Source organism: Hyalella azteca, unplaced genomic scaffold, assembly GCF_000764305.2.
Source record: "Hyalella azteca isolate HAZT.00-mixed unplaced genomic scaffold, Hazt_2.0.2 contig8859, whole genome shotgun sequence".
NCBI classification, from domain to species: domain Eukaryota; kingdom Metazoa; phylum Arthropoda; class Malacostraca; order Amphipoda; family Hyalellidae; genus Hyalella; species Hyalella azteca.
In genome coordinates, this window is record NW_025938942.1 from 453,877 (window position 1) to 478,619 (window position 24,743).

The following is a 24,743-nucleotide window of genomic DNA, read 5'->3' on the forward strand; positions in this document are numbered from 1 at the left end:
ACGAATTAAAGGAACGAAAATTCTTCAAAAATTTGGCTAGAAAAATGATAGTCTGTTTGAAAATATCGAACGCTTATTCCGGCATGCAGGCTATAAAACCGCCCTTCATTGCGTGATGATTACTAACGTATGACATGAGCCATGAAAGTTCTTATTTAAGGGAACTTTATTCCGAATAATTTATATTGAGATTAAAAAATAAACGTGTGAGCAAAAAAATGTTCAGAAACAATTTCGAACCTACAATAAATGTGAGTGAATCAATTATTCTCAACTCTTTTATATTCACCCGATCGCATCTCAATTTATTGGCTGTTAGCTTCTACTGTTACATTCGAATTTCATGGTTGTAATTTTATTCAATTCGAAAAATTAATGTCCAGAATAGTTGAGATGGACGTAAATTCAATCGCTCCGACTGATATTATAGGATTAAACCATTGACTTTCATTAAATCCAAGAAGGAAATGCAGTGTCCTTCCTACTAATATGACGAGGTTTAACAGACTAAACTCAATAAAACGAACCATGATGCCGATGTAATGTCGCTCCTCGGCTCCCCAGAACACTTCGTTCTCCATGAGTGCACAGAAAACATCTACGGACTTCTGGACATATTCTACGTGTTCGGCGAGGATGTCCTCCAGAGTCTGATCCAGATCCGCCAGGCCGAGGTGCTGAAGAACAAAGAGCAATCTAAAGCTAATGGATGGAAGCGATGAATAAATAAGGCTTGGTCAATGAATGCGCAAGCAGCACTGCACTGAGCGGCTAATGAGACATGTTAGTAGAATACGAGCTTGACTTCCTTATCGCAGAGCCATAATAATAGATGACTGACATTAAGAGCTCAGACACTGAGACGGAACACCTGACATGACTTGAAAGCCTATGTACTGGAAAGTTTATTATTGCTATAAAATCATTCATGGCCTCACTCAGAGCACGGGATAAAATGGAAGTTTCTCTGCATGTAAAAGATATTTTTGAACAATTAATTGCAAACACTTTAAAGCTCATATTGGCTTTTGCATGTACTAATGTGCTCGTAACGACACAAAATGAGAGTTGATGCGAGCGACCTAATGTAAACAGGCTCAACATAACACCGCAAACTGTTCACCTGCTCAGATGTAAAAATATTAACAGCTTACTCACATACTTGAATCTATTATACCAATATTATAGTGTTCATTTTTACCAATATATATTAAACAAATATTTTCAAATATATATAAAGCACGCACAAGCAAATGCAACGCTCTGATCGACGGTGATATGGGCATTGAAAATGTGAAAAAAAATTATTTGATGAGCTACAAGCGAAGACAAAAACGCTGTTGGACATACGGAGAAATACACACATAAAATAGGTCATGTAATACATAAAATAGGTAATGATATTGGAGATAGGTTCTTTTTGGAGTTGAGAGGGGATAAACTCTTTCATTAGATCAGAGGTGGACAAGCTACGGCGTATCCAGTCTTTTCCTGTACAAATTGAGATTCTGCATGTGTAGTCCCCATTGCCTTTGCTTTAAGGTATTACGTATTGGTTTTTTCCAAGTTCCTCAATCAAGGGCACCGGAATTGGTCTTAATAGTTGGAATACTATTATTATTATATATAGAAACAGTGGAATACTTTTACATTACTATATTATTATTAGTTATTAAAGGTTATCTGTTTTTACGCCTCCATTTATGTTACTAACCTCGTTAAAGAGTAAAAGATAGTTTTACTATCGCTATGGACATTTTCATAATGTTAAATGAAATAATATTATAATAATGAAGTCAAACGCAAAACAATATCTTTTCTGTACATGAAATGCATAAGCATTAGAAATCATTTCAGGCAAATCTATCGCCGTTCTTCAGGAAAGCATAAAAGAAAATTTTTTCTGATTAGATGACTGAAAAAAATACTCAGCTAAATGCCTTGCTTGAGGAATTTGGAAGAAGTTCCATCAACCAGGAAGTATCAATATCCTCAATACGCAACTTGAAGCAGAAGCCGATACAGCCTCGAAGAATACACAGTATGAGCTGTTTGATCAGCAGATTATGGCTGAACGAGAAGATTAAGTTGCATCCATCATCGGAGGTTTATGGATGATTGTCAGCAGCCTCATCTATATTAGATTTGCTGCCAAGAAGTTGTAACTAACTTGGTCCAAGTCAAACTTTATCGATCAAACATTATTTAAGAGGATTCGGAAGGAATTGGATCATTATTTTATTTTAAATTACTAATGTCGCCTGACGGTACAGAAGAAATTTCATACTCTTGAGTTTCCGTTCATTTTTTTCCTTGAAAATATGAACGCTGTTCACAAAATCCATACTTTTTCGAGCCACAACACGAATTGTTTGACACATCGGATTTGGAGGCAAGAAAAGGTGCAGACAATGAGCGGAAAACCCAACAATATAATGGAGAAAAAATTACTGAAAACATATCATTTTGATCACAAATCAAACTTGCACACGACCAACCAAAATACATTTAGGAGAATATTTTGAAAACAGGATGAACATCAATAAGTCCCTGATCGTTCGGGTGCGAAAAGATTTGAAGAATTTAATTAACATGTTTGTATCCCACAGGTATATAAATATATATATATATATTATCGATGGTTCAGAGATTGGTTTGAAATTTGATCCCAAATTAATCTCAGGCGATCTCGAGCGCGTGTGGATTTATCACATGGCTAAAAAGCGACGCCTTCAATAGCAGAGTGCGGAAACCTGATATATATGAAAAATGTCTCGCACGAGTGATTCGAATTCTTGGCGCTGTATCTTCAACGATTTTTTATTTTCGTAAATCAGTCGAAAATCACAGTCAACTTCCCATCGCTATCATTGCTGTGCTTTTATGATGCCATTAACATATTTTCATGGTTCAAACATTGAAAGTAAGACATTGTTTTTGATAAGCGACAAGATAATAAAAATTTTACTTCTCTCATTAATTTGTGAAATCTATATTTACTTTGAGGTACTTAACGTAAAACAAAATCCTAAAATTTGCATTCAGGATAGTGGGACACAAATTCATACTACGAAAAAAATTAGTGATTTAAATCCGAAAAATTATGGTATGTTCCTGTTTGCTTTTGAATGTTTTGTATGACTTATGCGTTATTCACAGGCATCACGATGTTCGTGCAATAAAGATCGCGAATTTGACATTTTCAGCAGATTCACGGCTTTGCTAATCAAATATATCTCTCAAAATTTGAAAAAAAGTCGTTTGTCAGAAATTTCGAGCATCTGTTAAGCACTAGAAAAAAAATTAATTGTGAATTATTCCATTTGAAAATTGCGTAACAGCTCCTTTTACGAAGAATGCTAATGCACGATTTTACTTCATTGGCTTTTGATAGGATGATGAAATCTCGAATACAATTATTTAGAAATACAACCTAACGATTTATAATACGTGCCTTCTTAGCCTTTCAGCATCACATGACGAACGAGAAAATTCTCAATCTGAACGTTTAAATCCCAAAATTTTGGCAAGAATGCAATCGGTCGTGACTGCAACATATATTAATAATCCATGAATGTGCCCGATCACGAAAAATTTCACAGATCAATTGGGGCACCACATCAACAGCTAAAAAACCTCGAGGAGAGTTAGCCAGCCAAAACTTCATCGACAATCAAACACGCTCTAAATTATGACAGTGAGGGACTGAGTGCTGTTGCTAGGGGAAACTTGAGCATAGTTGGAGCTAACGGCGATATTGCCATTGAGAGCCGCCGCGCTCTCGGCCACCGGACTGATGATGCAGAGCAACCATCACTCACGATCACAACGCAGGATCATTAATTACCAACTCGCCTAGCAATGGACCTCCGCCTAGCAACAGCCAGCTTTATAACCATCCAAATAATTAAACTTCGAAGTAATACAAAACAAAGATATTTCAAACGTTGCTACTTCAGCATCTCTACTTTTAAAACAGCGCGGATGTTCAAATGCTAAATACGAGCAACCATCCATGCAAAGTTTTAAATCGCAACAATATCTGTGTTCAAAATACGCGGGGAAATGAGTGTAAACCCAGTATTGTGTCGTGACCCATTTGCCGCAGAGATCGCGATATTCGTAATTAAATTCGTCGATTAAATGCACGGCGATGTTATTTATTAAAGTTATTAAATGCACGGCAATAAATAACTTTATTGACATTTATTTTGCATGGCAGAAGCGGAGAAGTGGACTTGAGCACCCAGTTGACACTTATATGAACCTAAAGAATATTTCAGACGTATATGAATACAAAGTCTTAGGAAAGTAATAGTAATGCCACAAATCCATGCGCACAATCTAAAAAAATATTCTATAGCGAGTGAGTATATTTTATTATAGATAGTACGGATAGATTAAGTTCGTGAAATTTTGACACAATGCTGGATTTTGGAGTAGACGGTGCATTTAGCTAAGAAATTAGAGCATCAATAATCTCATTAATTTCACTCGCTAGAATAAATTTCTACCTAGAAATCATATTTATTTACCAGATACAAATTGACCATACCGCCAATAACGATGCGAATGAGCAAAATTCCGATTCCCCGAAAATTAATGCATATAACAATTAAATATTTCTGAAATATCTTTTAATTAGATAAACTTAGAAAATCTCAATGACAGCACAAGATAGAAATATTCATTCTAAGCCGAATTTAAAAAACTTTAATTTTATTAATGTGGAAACATGCTATATGTTAAGAATTTTTTCTACAAAGAAAATAAGACGATAGAATTTTAGGAATATACTGACGTCAGTCGCTTTATTAGAAGAAAGTTCTTGTTGTAATGATGCCGGAACACTTAAAACGAATACTTCTCTGGATGATGTCAGGAGATATATTATTGAGCCTGTTGTTATTGCAATGATGCCACAAAACCTGTCATTTCTAAGCATGACAAGAGCAAGTGCATACTACAGAGCGCTGGAGAGGGCGTATATCAGAGAGCTGCAATGAGCCATAGCAGCTGTCCCAGAGTTACATTGCACACTTACGAGTGTGTTATTATACGTCAGAAATCAACAGGTAAAATAATGTTATGCTACATAAAGTAAATTCAGAGTAGCCATTAAATTTGACACAAAACATAAAACAAACCCGTACAGTTTTTAATGAAAGGTTGGGGGATAGGGTTTGCGCTGTCGATACCAAAAAAACATTGAGTGAGGTCAAGTTTTGCCTTTCAAGCCAATTATTGCGCGAGATTCTGTTCCAAAAAGGATGCATTTCATCGGCATGATGGCAGAATAACATTTGTATACATTGCTTAGAACTGTGCATGATCACGTAAAATGACAGAGACTCAAGGTTAGGAGTCCTGTTCTGAGTAACAGATCTATGAGTTACTTAATTTATGGTACCTCGAATCCAACTTGTAGGAGATCCTGAGTGTAATACGCTGCACTCTCCGAAGCAGTGAACAAAAGTCCGAAAAATTCTAATGAAATCAACGTCCGCGTAATGAAAACGTTTTCAAAGAATATTATTCACGTCGTTCATCATGAGCCATTACAGGAAGCGCCTTAATGCTATCTTTATAATCATTATAGTCTACCCATAAACCACAATTGGGAATTATCATTCCCGACTGTGTATAGACATTCCCCACAGTCTCGCTCAAAAGTAGCGCCCGATAACGCCACAGTCTCGCAGCGCCCGATCTAGCCCGGCAGGCGAGACAGCGCGCAGCCTGTCGCTGTAGCAGCGCTGACGCAAGAACGGCGCAGGCGCGCCCAGCTACAGCTCCTCCGGCAGCGAACTTTCTGATGCAAACGCAGCGCTCGGCGCGTCAGCCGACGCCACGCTCTACGGCCCCACAACTGCCAAATATTTGTCTTATGCTGTTGCGAAACATGTTCTACATGCGAAACATGCGTGTTCTACATGCGAAACATGTTCTACATGCGAAACATGCGCGTGTTCAGCTCGTGCATCCACATATCTGCTTTTGAGCTGCCGGCCGTAGTTGCAAGCCGAACAGTACTAACACGATACTGTACATCAAATAATGTACATAATACTGTGCCGCTGTTGCAACTTAACTGTAATAATAACAGCAAACAAGTTCATTTTAGTCAATTTCCTGCATGTTTTACCTTCATAACGATAAGTTTCAGGTAAAATGCGTTAGCAGAGCTTGTTCCAACACTAATATTAGACTATATCACTACGTGTTGCAGCTTGTTTGGTAGTCTGACCGATGAGTTTGTTCAACTGCTTTCGGTTGAAGTCACGGGAATTTATTAGATCAAATATTTATGAAGTATTTATGATACAGCAAAACCGCGTCAAACATCACGCCGTGCGCGCTTTCGGCCGTTAAGATTCACGTGCCAAGTATGTGGATTGCTATATCGAGCGCGACCCTTTTTAATTACCTTTCTCTTGAATTGAAGTTTGCAATATAGAAAATATAGAATGAAACCCCGCTCTACATATAAGAGATCAATTCGAAGAAACTACGAATAATACATATAAATTCCATACTTCAGTGATGAAGGGAACTTTCTTCTTGTTTGGCGAATAAAAACATTTACAATTAATAAGCTCGGCGATGAAGCTCACGACGATAAAAATTAAAACAAAATTCAAGACTCAGTTTGCTGATTTTAATTCGGTGCATAAATAAATAAAAGGTGTGCGAAACTTACCAATTTAAATGAAGCAGATAGGGTAAATTAGGAGGCTTATACTGCAACGAGCAGTAAATGTGCAGTCATTGTTGCATTATTATGCATTTTTTATCACTGAACATTTTTGTAACGAAATAGCCATACTTAAAAGCTTTCCATAGATATCAATGCATAAGAAAACTCGGCGGCAAGCTCATCAAAAAACGCACGTACAAATAATTCTCAAGAACGTTTCCCACTTTTGTATACGTGCAGAAAATGACCTCATTTATGACTCGCATTTTGTGTTTATTAAATCTATTAAGGCAGCCTCTGTCGTTAGCCTCACACTATATCAGCAGCCGAGCTAAGAAAGCTTCGTGCGCTTGGCATGACGCACAAACAACAGCATCAAGACCACGCATGCTGTAGTCGCGCCGTATACTACATACCAACTGGCGCCGTGTGCGCAGTCTAATTTGTCTGGCCATATTATGCAAGGCCTGTATGGTTCATTGCCCCATGAAAACTCGAGTAGGGTACTGTTGGTCGATCAACGTGAAAAACATGAAATTCGGTACCAGGTATTGGATAAGATGAAATCGAAGATTCGCTTTAGGTGTCGACAGAAAAATTAAGATAATTCTAAACACTAGTCGTCAACGCTTGCGTCGTCGATTAAAAAAGTATTTACACATGCGACCATCGTTCCAATAATGTAAGGACAGAAGTGGCCTCAAGTTGTTTATGACGATGAAACAATATTTTTAAAGAAGTTAATCTAAGAATGTTGTAGAAATTAGGTGTGTACAATTGCCACTGATCTCAGAGGTGAAAGTTATTTTTTATATTGGCAGTCGATTTTTAATGAGAAATACTTGATACTAATTCATATCATAAATATAAGAGCTTAAGTGATACCATGGCAGATAGTTATGAATAAATGAATGGCTTTGATGAAAACGTTGAGTTGAATCTGCTCAATTGAGACAGTAAAGTTTTTGGTTACATTCGAGACAAACTTCCTAGAATTGTAGATTTTACCCGCAGAGGAAACTACACTTCATCTAAATAATCGAGATAAGACTTATAAAACGATTAGCGTGAACAATTTTTATCCATTCAAAAAAGCTCAGCAACGACATGTTGGCTGAACCAGTTGATATGCCATCAATTGGTGTCTACAGACCCAATCGTAGGTTTACTTCTGTTGAACCATTCGTGTTTTTCTTCATTGATATCATTTTATCGAATCATTTGCATTATTTAACTTATATAAGAAACCGTTAATGGTTGCGAGCTTCAATTCACGAGAAAGTTACTAAACACTTGTTGGACTTGTTCAATAATAAATAACCAAGCATCCCCTCAAAGATGCACATAAATCAGAAAATCGATGTAAAATGACACAAAACAACACAAACGTATACTAGTTTTTGTAAATATCCCAATTTCAGTACAGGTGCACGCGGCTTAGAGCAGGTTGAGATCTTCTCTTGTATGCTTGTCAAGAAATAAATATTTTGGAAAAAAATAACGAACCTCAATTTACTGGCTAATGAATTTTATCATTTGACAGAAAAGATACCAGATTAGCTCCACTCGAATGGGCTGCTGATGTTTTTCAAAAAGTATATCTGCTATGCAAAGGAAAATTATTAATTAACTTCGCAGTGCTTGATATTAAAAGAAAATCCCAAATGATTCATTCTTATTCAAGGAAAAAATTGCCATGGATCCATACTTAATCATTCATTGATGAATACTTTTCATTTAAATACAAATTAATACTTCTAATATGTATCGCAGTAATTTCCACTTGCTGATTGCATTTTAATATCGCTCCGACAACACTATAAACAGACACCTGTTAAAATTGAGTGATTGAGAGCAGAGGATCTAAAAAAATCTCTGAGTGGTGTTTCAATCTTCAGATTTGCTGCAGATAAACATTTTGGCGTTTACATCTTCTCAAGGTATATATCGCTAGGCCCTATCATTACAGTTTGAGAAATTGTTATGGCCGCACATTTTCTCTCTCATCGATGCTGAAGGCGAAACCGCCTAATAACAAGGATAAACTTTAAACTTAAATAAGTATGCACGCCTCCTTTATGTTTACTCGACTATGTTAGCACGAAGGGGAGGTGAAATTGCTAAAATACGGATGAAGAGACAGGCATAGCGATCCACAGCAAGATACAAAGTAATATCACACATCTAAAACTAAATTATTTGTAAGTTACTTCATTCAAATGTAAGGCTGCATGTATAGCGTATACTCTTCATAAGCGGCTCTGATGTTCATATATACTCATCACGCCAATCTCAGACCGATCTCCCAAAGATATTTCCATTAAATAACATTACAATGAGGAAGTAGATCAAATTGCATTACTCGACAATAACACCGTTTCAAACTTGCAATATACTTCAAAACGCCGAGAAGATTGTCTGAAAAATGCATCAGGCCCTGGTTGCCAATAGGTGTACGCATTCACGAACACTGCAAGACCGTAACGATTTCTTAGGATTGGCTCCTAACCATGAAAGTACTGCGCATCTTAGCAGGGTGGCAAAAGGGAAGTATGTACTTGAAGAGATATGCGCAATACTACCAGTAACAGGTCAGGCAGACCTCTCTATAGCTCTGTGTCGTATCCGACGCGCAGGAGTAACTGTTTTAATCAATGGACCAAGATCTAATTGAGGCTTTGGAATTACAGCTAGCTGCTCACTGCTTCATGAATAAGGCGGACAAAATTATACTGATACACATGCACTGAAGGAATGCAATTAAAAACAAACTCTGACGCATGAATAACGTTTGCAGGGTAAATTTTCTAGCAAGAGGACATTCATGACCTTAAAGTAATAATTAAAGTAATAATTTCCGCTGCCATCTGGATCACTTCCTCATATTTGCGAATTTCCCTGAAACGAGTTTCCACCTGTAAACACGTTCTCGGATCTCAATAAACCCTTGCCATAATCCTTTAAAAACGATTCCTCGAATTATTTCTACTGGAATTACAGCAGTTTTTGCAAATAGAGATGGACTAAAAATGAAAGCTCTCGTGCAAGTTGCTACGAGTTTTGGTGTTTGGCCCACCGCTCCAACTACAGGCACTTACAGCAGCTTTGTCGTTACGAGTACTACAGTTTTTTTGCAAGAAAACTCCAAGTTCTGCCTTAAAATTATAAAATTTCAAGCAGAATAGAATTTATAAAACAACTGAGTAAATATAAAAAATTGGCAGGTTAGACTTGAGTTTAATGGAATCCCTCTTGCTCCCTACAATTTTATTAAAACATCTTCAACCCGAATTTCGTTGATAGTAATAAAGTTAATCGATGATAACTACAGAAAGGCACGTTCAAACACACATTTTACATTGAACGATAAGTATCGGATCGTCCACAATAGCCCCTATATTTACGGCCCCCACGCTTCAAAGACACGCAAAAACTATGAAAATATGTAAATATAAAGATAGCCGTGCGTGCGAATTATGTTAGCTAATGGTACGAGAGAAGCGGGGTTTCCCCTTGGGATTTGAGTGGCAAAACCATCTCATCAAGCAGCAAGTTTAAGCCTGTGTGCGTGCGTATACTATGGATCAAACTTGAAGTTTACAGCTTAATTGGTATGCGTCGGTGGCTAACTAAATGTAACTCTTCAGTGTGCTAGTACAATTAATTCTCTATACGTATGCATCATTTGATGAAGAATATAATTAAACATCTCCAATTTATTGACGCAAAATTCTTTCTTGTAACCCCAGTGTGTATTCTATATAGGCCGGAGGGTTTTTCCAACTTTTTGGAGTTCGGTTTCACAATAGTGCGGAAAAGTTAGTGAATGTGAAAAAAAACGATGTGTGCACAATTTCAGACCCCTTGGTCGATTTCTTCATGAATCGAGCGTCGTTTAAAATTTTCAAAAATATGAAAAAATAGCATACCTATAAAATTCTACCTAAAATTCAGATAGCTTTTTCAGAGGTCACAATGGGCAAAAATCATCATAAAAGATCATCAGAATATATGTTCCAAGTTTCAAAGCTCCACCTTATCATCTTCAGTATTAGTAGAAAATAGATGGGTTATATAAGCATTTATGTGTAGTTACTAGTTTCATAATTTTACCCCAAATAATAATTTTGGCATGGTCAGAGGGTAACTCTAAATAATGATTAATACTATACTATACTAGTCTATACTATAATGGAACTTAATTATTCATACACAAAGGCATCAGAACTTTCTTTCCTAAATAGTTTTATCCTAGATAGTTTTATCCTGATTAAAAACTACAGGGTGCGGCGCGGGAACTTACTTATTTGAATTGCGCGCCACGTGGCGGCCATTAGTCCTAGGAAGGTGGCGCCATGCGCAATATGGTGCGCGGGCTATGAAGTTTTTCGTCCACTCAGTTCAGTTGCGACCATGCAGTGGTCGAGAGAGGAACAAAATGTATTGAACAGCATGGAGGTCACCTACAAGATGTAATATTCAAGAATTAAACTTGTAAGTAAACCCAACGAAACTTTAAATGTAGCTCTTTGTAAAAAAGAAAGAATTAAAACGCTATCTTTAATACTTTTTACTTTGTGATTTTTTTAAAAGAGTAAGTTCCCACGCCGCACCCTGTACTTGACGACTTTGCTACTACCAACTATACCTACGAGACATAATTAATGGATATATTAAGGAGAATAGTCGTTATGAAAAATGCTGGAAAAAATAGCCTTTCTGCACGAGAAATAAAAGTTGCCTTCTAGTAATGAGCAGATGTGAAATTATCAGAGTACAATTAAACTCACATTACGAAAAGACTTACGGGATTAAAAACGGAAAGTTCTATCTATGACGATATATTCATTTGCTACAACAAACCTATTACCACTCAGAACCTCCGAACATAGTACATATATCATATAAATATAAATGCCACGCAGCATTTTCCTTATGATTTTATTCTCTAAAATGTCATCTATGAAATATGTCTCGATGGTATCAACACGTTGCCAGTTGTGATTGTATTGGTCAAGTAGTATGAAATTCAAAAAAAAATTTTGCATTGTATCAGATGAACTTTTCTGAAGCAATATATGGAGCAACAAAAGATGCGATTTAAGTAGAAATTCAAGCTAAATAATTCGAAGCTATATAATGTATAGCAACCAAGCTTCTTCACGCATTCAAAATCTTGAAACCTATAAACCCTAAAGGCCCGTTCACACTACGAGACTCTGCGCGACTGACGACTGAAAAACTGGCTTTTTCAGTCCAGACTGAGGCAGTCCGGACCATCGACACGGGCTCATCGGCGAATGAAGCAGTGTTCATTCTTTTGAGCCGCTCATCTCTGATGAGCCACTCATCTCGGGAGTGTCGCTTTGACTGCCGTCTGAGTAGGTTGTACGTTGCTGTCGCTCCTAGTCACACCCTATTTACACACAATTACCTGTTTATTTACTTTACTTTGCAATGTCGCCTGACGGAGACTGGAACAGAGATGTTACTGAGAGGCTTATTGAGTTATATAAACAGGCACCTTGCCTATGGAAAGTAAAAAGTTCGGTTTACAAAAACAGAATCTCAAGACTTCAAGCATGAGAAAAAATAAGTGAACAAATGAAGAAATCAGATGCGTCTATGAACATCAAAATAATTCGTAAAAAAATTCACACTTTGCGAAATCAATTTAGATCAGAGATGAAAAGAAAGAAAGATACCCTGAAATCTGGAGCAGGTGCCGAGGATTCATTTACACCATTTTTCGGCTTCAATCCAAAATCTTCAAGTTACTCGTTGGCACGATCCATCTTCAAAGGCCAACGAGTAACTGAAATGTCGCGCGCGGCAGAGTGTTAGCACTGCGATAGTCGTGAGTCTTGATCCCAGCACATGCGCGTAGTCTGAACGCACACGCCAGTTTTGAGGCCCAGCCATGTGGCTTATTGGTCCCAGTCCAGTCTTGATCCTTCCGAATCAGTCCCGTAGTGTAAACGGGCCTTTAGCCTAAACCGCAGCCATCACCCACGCAGTGACAGTGAGTTGGGGCAGAATTGCATGGTGGCGATAACAACTGCAGCATGGGAGTGCAACAGAGCTATAAAAAACTGTATACCTTACCTTAAATGACTTAATTGTTGTAACTGTTTCTGCTGACATCAGCCGACGTGTACGGCAGAAAGTGACATGCTTCCACCAAATTCGAACAAATAAAGAGCATGGACGTTGTTGGAGAGGATGATCTGATAGTTAATAATTATTGTGCAAAATATACTTAATCCCTTAGGTTATTTTAGTAAAATGGCATTTGAATGATTTTTCAATAGCTAAAATCCCTTTTTCTAAATCGAAAACATACTAGACATGCTAGCACCACCGGCTGCATAGCATATGAACCCACTATGTTAGAAGACATCGCTTGCTTACATTCAATTGCCAATAAAGCGGTCTATAAAGTTGTTACATTACTCGTCTTGTCATACTCAGTGCTCACGTATCAATAATCTGATATCATCAGGTACTCTGTTCTATCTCACTGTTGTGTACATAGACCTTGGTTTCTGTATTGCAATTTTCATCAGACGTTCGATAACCGCGCTAAAGTAAAGCTAACCTCAATCGCCGAGATAACGACTAGAACAAACCAGTGCGGCAACCAGTGCAAGCTACAGTCGTGTTCTGCAATGCTTGCCTACACACCCCAACAATAGTACCGCTCATTTTTAAGCATTTATGATATATAGATAAATTATTTTACCTACAAATTTTTAATCAATTATGAAATAACCTCGTTGAAATGCGTCAGCAGTACCGTTTTGACAACAACCAAACCAGGCGCGCTCCATACAAACCGCAGGGACTGAATTGTTTGCTTATTATTTTACTAGGGGTTGGATATATTCGATTGCACATGAATTATAAAATACAACTTGCTTCGAAAGATTAATTACTGTGAAATTTTGAGAATTATTTTCCACAACGTAATTCCTAAAGGTGTTATTTCCTATTTCCGATCGTGCGGAGCTTTTAATATGATTAAAATAACCCACTGTATTAAAAAATGAGGCATATTTAATCCATAGCTACGACTTTTTTGAGAGAAATGATCTTGAAAACTGATGCGAACAAGTCTTGAAAACTGCCAAGATAGCTTATGGTAAAATATGCATGAATTGATCTTTAAATAAAATTCGTAAACGAATAAATATAGCGCGCTAAAGAGGTAATTAGGCATTAGTAACTCGTCTGGATAAAAAAATCTTGCATTCCAAGTCAAGATAGTCAATGCGGCGGTTCAACTCATAGGCATGCGTGCTGCACGGCGCTCGTATATAATTTTGCTGCGCAAGCGCGTCTCCACAGGTTCAAGAACCAAGAAGATGACGTGGATAAAATCTGAGGTAATTATAGCATAAATATACACGCTTGTGAGAGGAGAGATATTATTGAAAACCACCTGCAACGAAAACCAAGACCTGACCTAACACTACGAGTACAGCGATACCGCCATATCTCTTTACAATATATACGAACTCTTAATAGTTATTGTCTGCAGTCACGGACATAAACGCGTCTTAGCAAAGAGCACAAGCTATTCATGCAGCGTAGACACATTCAAAATTAATCAACTTCATCGGCAAGACAAAGAAAGAACTGGTAAACGAGAAACGACGAAATATGAGAGCTAATTTGTGTAAATTTGAAGGAAGTAATCAGAGTTCAACAAGTAGAAGGAATTTGCGAACGATTGCACAGTTTGCAACATCAGTAAGAAAATGAAGCTTTCATATGAAGCATACAGATATATGAAGCTTACAGTATACATACCAGGTATGTAAGAAATGAATGTATGATTAACCTTAGGACTGAAGGTGTGTTCTAACAGAAATCGTCGATTCTGCACTGACACTTGATATGTAAGTTCAAGCTGCAAGCTGAATGAAAATAATGAAATAACTTAGTACTCACTGCAGTGAGTGACAGAGAGCGCATTTTCTCGTCGACGAAAACGTGAAGTCACGGACAGACAGACGGACATGACGAGCACAATAGGGCATTTTTTCCGTAAATGAGAAAATGCGCTAAAAAGGATCAGCGATTAAACGAATTCGTGACTATCACAGATCTAGACATATTCTCAAAAGTATTCATGATCAACGAAAGTCATCGAACGCTGCACTCTTTTCGCCGCCTTCATGCCGAACCAAAAACCATGGCACGGTACAATTAAGTGGTGCGATTATTATTTACAATGGAGCTTTTACACGACCTACATACTACACCAATACGGAAAGCCATTGAACGATACACATGATGCGATTACTATGTACAATCAAATCACTACACGGCCGATATTAAATATATCAAATCACTACACTCTATCGTCCAGTGCACACTCAGACACGGCAGCGACGCCGTGGTCAGCATACAGCACCCAAACAAGACATGCATGGCTTACACTGCATGGCTTACCCCACAGCACGAGCAGCACCGGCCTATAGGGGACATGAGGCTGTACAAGGTGACGCCACAGAGCACATGAGGCTGTACAAGGTGACGCCACAGAGCCCATGAGGCTGTACAAGGTGACGCCACAGAGCACATGAGGCTGTACAAGGTGACGCCACAGAGCCCATGAGGCTGTACAAGCCTACAAGGTAACGCCATAGAGGAGCTTATCACGAGTGCTGTCTCGTTATATGAGCGCGCAAGAAGACGTTCGGAGATAAATGAGACAGACGTGAAGCTGATAGTAGGGCATGTCAAACATGATTGACGATCATGTTGACATAAGTATGCGAATGCATACAAAAACGTGGCTTATAACATTTATTTACAACTGAAATAAGCTGAAAAAGTTTCAATGTTAACCATTGAAAAGGACTGCACACCGGATTCAATCAGATCAGCAGAAATACTGCCAATATATATTGATTTCTCAAGAGCTACCGTCGATCGATCAAATTTAAGGAATACTCTCAGGGCTGGCAGATGCATACAGAAAATTCGATGAATACACGTACGCAGCCTACATCTCTAAATGCTGCGTGATGCTCGAAAGACCAAGAGGCCTGTTATTGGCAACAAGGCTAAGCTTAACAAATATATAAATCATTTTTGAATAAAAAAACATCAGGGATGCAATGCAGCAGATCTAGACGAAGGCCCTTGAGCGCAAGTTAAAGACCAGGCATCATGGATGCCAGACGCCAGCTCTAGGTAAACAAGCCCTTGAATGTGGGACGGCACTCCAGGCTTAGGATGCGCAAGTCAACCTCAAATCATAACAAACTTGGCAGCATAAACTAACTATTGAAAAGCATCAATACTTTCCATAGCCGCTATAATATTGGAGCAGCTTTAATTATAATCATCAAAGCACATTTATTTTTCATAATATCGCGGCTTCGCCTTCAGATGCTGAATATTGTGGCCGATATTTGTCTATTTGTGCCTCCAACATCTCATGGCTATATAGAGATATTCGCTTTTCTCCACATGCATGTATAGTACACAACTGCTTGACCAATATCAGCACAATAAATCAACTTCACTTGGCTGCACGAATGGCATTAGTATCAAGGAAAATTCTAATTCGGGATTTAGTTTTTAAAATGGTGCTCTAAACATTATTGGAAAACTGGAATTGAGATAACATCAAGTAACTCTCATACCACACAGCCTGGGATCCACATTACCTGACACCAGAGGACGCAGGTCTCAACCAGCCGTCCAGCGTCGTAGGTTATGGTCTTGCGCAAGATATGCACGGGCAGCCGTGCCTTATATAGCTGAGTACGGCTAGGTGGCCGTTGTGTTGGTTTACGAATTTATTCTATCATAAAGTTTAGGCAGAGCTGGGCAGCGCTACTTTGAAATGTAGAGGCCGCTACCGCGCCATGCTCTAAATGTAACGGGCGCTACCGCTACCGCAACAATTGCTCAAATTTAGCGCCGCTACCGCTACCATTGCTTAAATGTAGCGCCGCTACCGCTACATGTAGCGCGCTACTGCCCACCTCTGAGTTTAGGGTCAATCCCTGTTGATGTGACAGCAATGGAAGCTCGAGCATGTAGAAAATTAGGAGATCTAATTCCTAAAGGATCGGGTGTGAAGTCCAAATATCTGATAACTGAATTCCATGTACAATAGAATCGGCTTACATACAGGCCAAAAAAAAACAATCAAATACAATGTTCTCATATTGGCCAACAAAGATTCATTGTGAAAAATAGGCACACAATGTGAACTGCCATCATAAAGCACGGGCATAATAATTATGCATGTCTGCGCGACAAGGCAGAAGCTCAAACAACACTAGCGTACGAGACAGTAAAAGTAGACGTCGCTTAGGACACTAGAGACCCCCACTAGAAGTAAGCTGATAGCCGAGCAAGGTTAGCCCTGCGCACATGCCACGTTTTGTTGTGGCGCGCTCTGTGACCTACTTGTTCAGTAACGTTATCTTAAAATAAGCAAGGAAGTCTCAACGAACACATTCATTAGATTACGGGAAATATGCGCGTAGATAACTATTGGGCATTATATTCTAATGACGTGGGTAACGAAATGAAAGGTAATGCTTGTAAGTGTGATGATGAAAGTAATTCGCACTTCATTTGAAATTAATTAAATTCATCTATCAAAAATATCATATATCATCTGAAAAATATACATTGTTACCCTTATTCATGGCAAACAGGTATACATGTTATCCCAACCGAGTGAAAAACACAGCATACATGCAACGAGTGTAACAGCATCACGAGAGGCTCGCTCAATAAATTAGTTGAATGCCATTTAGTGTTTGCACAGCAACTATTTTTCAGCACATAAATTAAGCGTTTGAATCTCAGTGCAATATTTAACTCACACAAAACCTGCGAAATAATACGAGCTGGCAAAGGACACGATATGGTTACAATTCATTTTTGAAATTACTTTTAAACATAAAATTCATTGAGAATTCATACTTCAATTCCTCATAAATCTAGAAAAAAGTTAAGCAATACAATATAATAAACAATGCCGATGAAAACTAGAAACATTAAATATGGCGTCAGGAGGGTAGTTGATCTGATATAAGGTTGACCCACGAGATGCCCATTTTTGCGGATGTATTTAGTTCGTTGTTCGCCTGTGACGTCACTGATCTCAGTGACGTCACGGGCATTAACCAATCACCGATACGCGGTCAAAACAGTCAACCAATCCGGCATGAGAATAGTGGGATTGATTACGTTTCTCATCTCAGTGACGTAACAAGAAAGCTGAACTGAAAGACGGAAATCCTTGTGGGTCAACCTTATATAGTTCAACCATGGTCAGGAGTACAATCTGTAAAGCAGATACTGCCGGCGCTGTTATTGTGAGACAAATTTAGCAGCAAAATCCCAAACAAATTTATCAGATGGGGCATAGGCGGCTACTGAACGAGGTCCAATAATATGATAAGTTTGTCCCTTTTCGCAGGCGGTAACTGCACCAAGACCACAAGCATGAACAAGTTACCTGCTATTCGTACTTTTTTTGCCGGTCTTTACAGCGGCATCATGCCACCAGGAAGTGTAGAATATGTAAACACTAGTGAAGCAGCATAGCTGATTTACTTGCCTTACATGGAACACACATAAACCTGTTCTAGTCAATTTCGATGTTACTATGCAGTGCCAACGCCACTCACAAGGCTGTAGGTTTACCAGGTTATATACGCTTAGTTGGCTACAAGAGTAAGAGTAGCAAAATCATATTAAACTTTACGATAAGCCATCAATAACGGTAAAGACTGACTGTGTCGTAAGCAAGTATTTATACAGCGAGAGATGTTCCCGGACCATACAAATATGTGCATAACAAAATCAAGTCTTAAATAGTACGCCTGATAATAAAAATTCACCCGGCATAAAATATATGTAGATTTTAGAAAAGAAAGAGCAATGGTCAGAACAAGGCTTCAGAAGATGTGTATATAGGATTATTTAAATGCACAATGCACGTACACGGAGCTGGATGTTCAAAATTTTGTGACGTATTGAATTTTCCGGTGATCGCACATATGGTTGTCCTTCTGCAACTGGTAAGTTTCGTGCATAACCTCAAGTTTGCACGTTGTAAAAAGCGAATTTTAATGATGGGAAAAGTGATGCTACAAAATAATTTAATTTCTTGTCCAAAATCATCTTCTTTTCTTGTTCAGCCCTTCGGCAACAAGGATTAATTCCCGTTCCACAAATTGATGGCAATCCGAGAGTAAAGTCACGCGAATAAACTGTTCCACTGTTGTTGTTCCTGAATATTTTTCATAATATAATTTTGTTATAATAGATAAACGACCTGTAGAGAGGCGTCTTGATGGACTTTGCGTTTACGGTTTTGTTTACTATTTAAACTTACTGCATACAGATAAGAGCGCGCATGCAGAGACCATTCAACGTTTAAATCCAGCTGGTCTCGCAGCATTTTCCCGCGAGACCAGAGCTGAACATCACAAACAGGAGGAAGCTACACGGCAAATTTGCAAACCCGGAATTGCGTAACGTAACGGCTCAACCCTGTGCATGTACATAAAGCCGCGCCCCATGCAAAATCATGTCTCCGTTACACTAGTCAAATGCCTTCCTGAAGTACGAGCATGAGTCGAGTCAAATATAGCCATGAACTTCACCTGAAATTAAATAGCTCGTTAATAAACGAGATACAGGGGTTAGACAAATAAGGGAAACACCTGAGAAATCCACAAAATATTTTTAGTCTGTTTTAGTCTTGCCACCTTTTAAGGCAAGTAGAGCCTCAATTCTCTGAGGTATTGATTCATACACATTGTGATTTGTTTCCTAAGAAATTTCAACTCATTCTTCAGATAATACTCTCTCTTGCTCTTTCAAAGACGATGGCGGCAGGGATCGACTTCTGACTTGCCTTTTCTTAAAATCGACCATAAATGCTCTACAATATTTAGGTCTTGTGAATATGGTAGCCAAATAAGATGCTCAACTTCATTAGAATGTTCCTCGTACCATTTCTTGAACAATTTCAGCTGTATGGGTCGGGGCATTATCATCTTGATAGATGGCGTTCCCCTCCGGAAACAGTGCAATTGAAACATTGGATGAACTTGGTCCACCAAAATTCCTAAATAGTCACGGCTGTTGATTCTTTCATGACGAGAAATCATTGGTCCACCGGATTTCCAAGAAATAGCACCCAGATCATCACAGATCCCTCCGTCATGTTTTACGGTTGGGAGGAGGCAGTCGGGATTGAACTACTCTTTTTGCTGTCTCCAAACGTAAACTCGGTCAGAGGTTGGAAATAAGGTAAACGAAGACTCGTCAGAGAAAATCACGTTTTTACACTGCTCGGGGACCAATTCTGTAGGTTTTTATACAACTCTAAACGCCTTGAAGCATTTATATTTGAAACCATAGGTTTTCTAATTGCATATCTTCCATATAGAATCCACATCTCCGCAGCTCTCGGCGGACAGTCTTTATGGAAACTGGGTTCTGTAAGTATCCTTTGAGGTCTGTTGCATGGTGTCTATTGAGGTCTGCAGTATTTTAACAGCCGTGGTCTTTCGATTGTCCCTCAAAATTTGATTTAGGTACCGACGGTCTCTCTCAGACAACTTCGACTTTCGGCCAGACCTGTGCTTTGCTGAGGACGTTTTCCTTCCTCTTTCAGAAGCAGTCATTACTTTTGAGACAGTGCCTCTATAAACGTCAAGCATTCGAGAAGTTTCTGTTACACTAGCATCTGCCATAAGGGCATCAACAATTGGGATTCTTTAAAAGTCAGAGAAGTTTGCCATTGACAGATTACCGTTAGGTTATAGACACAAAAATTTACTAAAAATTCTGAGCAAGCTTATAATTTCAATTATCAGCACTAATAAACAGTAAAACATAGCAATATGCCACGCTTTCATTGTTTACAAACAATATCAAAAGGTCTGGTGTTTCCCTTTTGTCCAACACCTTGTAGTACCTCAGCGATCTTTTGTTGATTCTTTCGACAGTCCTGTTAAAAAAGGCACATGCGTGACGACATAGCGCATACGATAATTTCACCTTTCAACTGTGTCAAGAAGAAACATAGGCATGCAAATTTCTAAGATTTACTCTGCTTCATTTGTTACAATTGAGTACTATTTTTAAATTAATTGAGCAATTTTTCCAGCATTTCTCAAGAAATCAACGACTGCCACGCGTTCAATTCAACTGGCACCGACATAATTAAAGAGAAGGATGACTTATATAACAGATTCAGGCCAGAAGCACAATCGATAATAATTTCAAAAGCGCTTACTAAAGTTACGTTAATTTTTGGCATTTTTTCGCTATTTAATCTGATTGCAAAAAATAACAATTGCTATTCAATTGTGGTCATTTATCAATTATAAATTCATCAAATATTCTATCGCTTCTCCGTCATGTCATTCACCGAAAGTTGATTTTTCTTCCAACCTGCAGATGGATCCTGTCTAAACCCCTTGCTTGGTTCTCACACTACCGTTTTCTCATCACATTATACGGTGTGATATGGCGTCGGAAGGAACGGTTCGTAACATTTATATAGCTGAGTATAGGCTGATGAAAAGGCACATATACGAGCAATGAAAAGAAAATTTGAATGATAATGACGACGAAATATTTAGTTTCAATGAATTTTTGACATAATAAACGAGATTGCAGAAACTATATTTACATTTAAGTACTTAAAATTAAATTTTTATGCGGAAACTGTAATTTTGACCGAGTGGATATATCTAAGAACAAGAATCATATCATATAATGACATATATTATCAATAATTAAATCATATGACATATAAAACATGCACATCACGCGTCATTTTCAACCGCTTGTCCGTGTGAGAAGCCGCTATATCAATCCGGTTAAAGCCGCTATATCAATCCAGTTAAAGCCACTATATCAATCCGGTTAAAACCGCTATTTCAATCCGGTTAAAGCCGTTTATAGGGGATCCAGAAATTTCCAAATTAATGATCGATATGAAAATGGCTAAATAGTGCTGAGAAATACATAAAAAGACGACAAGTCTGTTTTCTGAAGGAAAATTATACCATCAGATGACAAAAGCAAAAACGAGTTCTTCCGAAAATTGCGGCCAAATCAGAATTGAATGATCCATTGGACGATCGACACCGGAGCATGGCGCAATCCAAATGACAGGAATATTATGTCTAACAATAATTATTAGAATGGTTTATGAATCAGAAGAACAGAATACTAGCAGAACCACTACACTGAACACGTTTTTAAGGACCTTACACGTAAACAAGGCAAGGTGGCCTCCATAGTGGTATTACAGTTCCATAGTACAAAGATTGAAGCAGTAAGTGGTGAGTTCGATCCCAGCTACCAGCTACAGTTTTGGTCAAAATCAGCGAGGTGGCCGAATGGTTTAAGCACAGCAAAATCGGGGCAGTGAGTTGCGTGTTCATGACCAGCAACAATCTATGAATGTTCTGCGATGCTAAGAATCGGCGACACGCGCTAACGGCCTTATCAACGCTGGCACCGCTATTTGTTACTATTAAACTCCTGAGAGTTGCAAGTCCGCGCAACAGCAGGACTGCGTTGCACTGGACGACCAAGAGAAATGAAACAATCTTATAAACTCAAGATTAATAACAACTTTCGCATATAATTTATAGAATTAATTTGTCTCGAGTTCCCCGGCCAAGGGCATAATGGCTGCCAGGACTCAAGTCGTCAACACGGAACATCACATGGGACGTGACCGAGGGTCTCAGATGTGGGATTTGCTGGCGTTCTTTTAGTTTCTCTCTTGACTAATGAAGATTTGAGGTATTCTCCACATGTAGCGCGCACGTAGATTTGTTCGGGCAAGATGTATTCTATAATGATCTACAGTCTCACTTCATTATCAGGTAAACATCAACGTTTTACGTCAAACATGATATTCTGGCAAGCATCAACGTTTCGTCAAATATCATCTTCTGTCAAAGTACAGCGTTACGTCAAACATCGTGCTTTGGCAAGCACCATTGAGCGCAAACTGCAATATATAGTATCAGGTCGCAGCTCATATTTCAGAGTGACAACCAATAGATTTATCGTATCTATAATTACGTCTAAAACTGGCGTCTAACGAATATTAGCTTCCTTCAGCGTGCCAACCGTTATCTATATAAAAAATTCTTCAATTAATCACAAATAAAATTTTGCAATAATTACAGGTGCGTTTTTATTCTTAGGATACACAGATAAAAATATAGTTCTTATTTTTAAATTTTGTCGATGATTACGTAGTTATTCGTTTGACACAAGTGCCTCATCGCAAATTCTTCTCTATGAAAACCTCTTTTGTCCAAAACTTTTACATAACATGAGATGCGAATATTCGCATTGATTAAATTAATTTGATACCTTGTGAGATAGAACACCAGTTAAGTCTGGATGAATTAAAAGTAAAATTTTATCAAGAAAATTTCGTGAGGTGTTTTCCAAATATTACTAGTAGGCATTTCGAGTAATCGAGTGTGATCTTGAACTGTGCTTCTTAGGCATTCAAAACCCATTGTTTTGAATGCCAACAGTTTTTATTTCTAGGAGCATCTTCAAGTAGGTATATATCTTGTATTCGAGCGTCGTATCCGTGCTCTATAATACGATATTTTACAGTTACAGGATTGGTATTGATTGACCAAAATGCATTATTATAGATTCTAAGTATGGTATTTTAAAAGATTAAGGTCATTTGCATACCGCGCGCAACAGGTGGCGGCAACATTGCTTAGTCTCATGTTGACGTGCGGGTGTGTGTTGCCAAGCTGCCTCAGCCTGGCATGCGCCAGAGTTGGCAACAAAATCGCGGGGTTCGATAACAATTTACAAGCCTCCAAGGCTCCAACTCAATCATGACTTAAACTCCTAACATCAGATTCTTAAATAAGAGTACTACCTGAAAAAAATACATAGATAACTGATAAGTCTATTGTTCCAGGTAAATTTATTATGTATACATTTTTTGCATACGCATAATGCATGCATAATTTAATGTATTACAAAACTCACGCTTGCAACTGTAGGAATATCACAGCCTGCAGCATCGGATTTGCCACTGCAGCTCGCCATTTTTCTGTCCAGGATTGGAGAAGAAATCTCTACACAGGAGCCACGTGAAATAGAGTACGATTTTCCCGTTCAATTCAAATTATCACTAGAGAGTAGCTAATGCAGTTCACTTGTCTTAACTTAGTGTGATGGAAAGATGAATAAACGTGTCATCAACAAAAGCGACTTCAAGCACAGGTTTTAGAGGAAAAATTCACTGTCTGAAGCCATGAATCAATGCCCAAGCCTTCCTTACAGCGGCGCGTAACCACTCTCTCCGAACTCCAACAACACTCTGGCCAGGCCAACGTTATCGGGAATAGTATTTAAGTTCGAGACTCTCACGGGAACGTTGGCTAAAACGCCGAACTCTCAATGGAACGGCGTAGAAGATTTCAATTAGAGTTTCCAGTGGTCGCAAGATCGAGTTACTTATAATGCCATATTTTTAATACCTTGTAATATGATTTAAATAATGATTCAAGGTAGACGTATCAATAGAATTTTGGAAGACTATTTAACCTGAATTTAGCAAAAATTATTCAAATAAATAAAGACGAGTTCAATCAAGGTGATTATTTGTGGTACCACTTCATGTTGACTCTAGGCCTAATTTACTCATTGATAATAGAACATACTGAGCCTCTCTTATTGATAAAATAGTTCTAACGAATGAGAACTTCTTAAAGGATGCGATGGTAAAAGTTTGAACTTGTTCATCTGCATGAAGAAAGCTGTTCTATCAGTAGATTGTGTGCCAAATACGGCGCCAGCAGAATGTGGCACGCTGCTGCCGCCCTTGGCAATGTTTGGCGCGTGTTGCGTCATGCCCACAACAGAAGCCATTTGCATGCGGCAGGCAACTGCGTGCTCAATATGGCACTAGCTGAGCTTATTTATTGATAAATTATATAAATAGAAAATGCAATTTGTCAATAGCTGAGTTTGGGAGTGATTT

General features: G+C 38.4%; 1 protein-coding gene across 1 annotated transcript in view; it reads right to left on the bottom strand.

Annotated features, from left to right (window-relative positions):
* LOC108664784 (sestrin-2-like) overlaps positions 1 to 24,101 on the bottom strand; it is a 32,691-nt gene extending 8,590 nt beyond the window's left edge. The window contains exons 1-2 of the mRNA XM_047881799.1: positions 23,747 to 24,101; positions 528 to 677 (exon numbers count right to left, since the gene is read on the bottom strand). Coding sequence (XP_047737755.1) covers positions 528 to 677; positions 23,747 to 23,806 — 210 coding nt within the window. The 5' untranslated portion in view covers positions 23,807 to 24,101. The remainder of the gene's footprint in view (positions 1 to 527; positions 678 to 23,746) is intronic.
* Between the last annotated feature and the right edge of the window lie 642 nt (positions 24,102 to 24,743).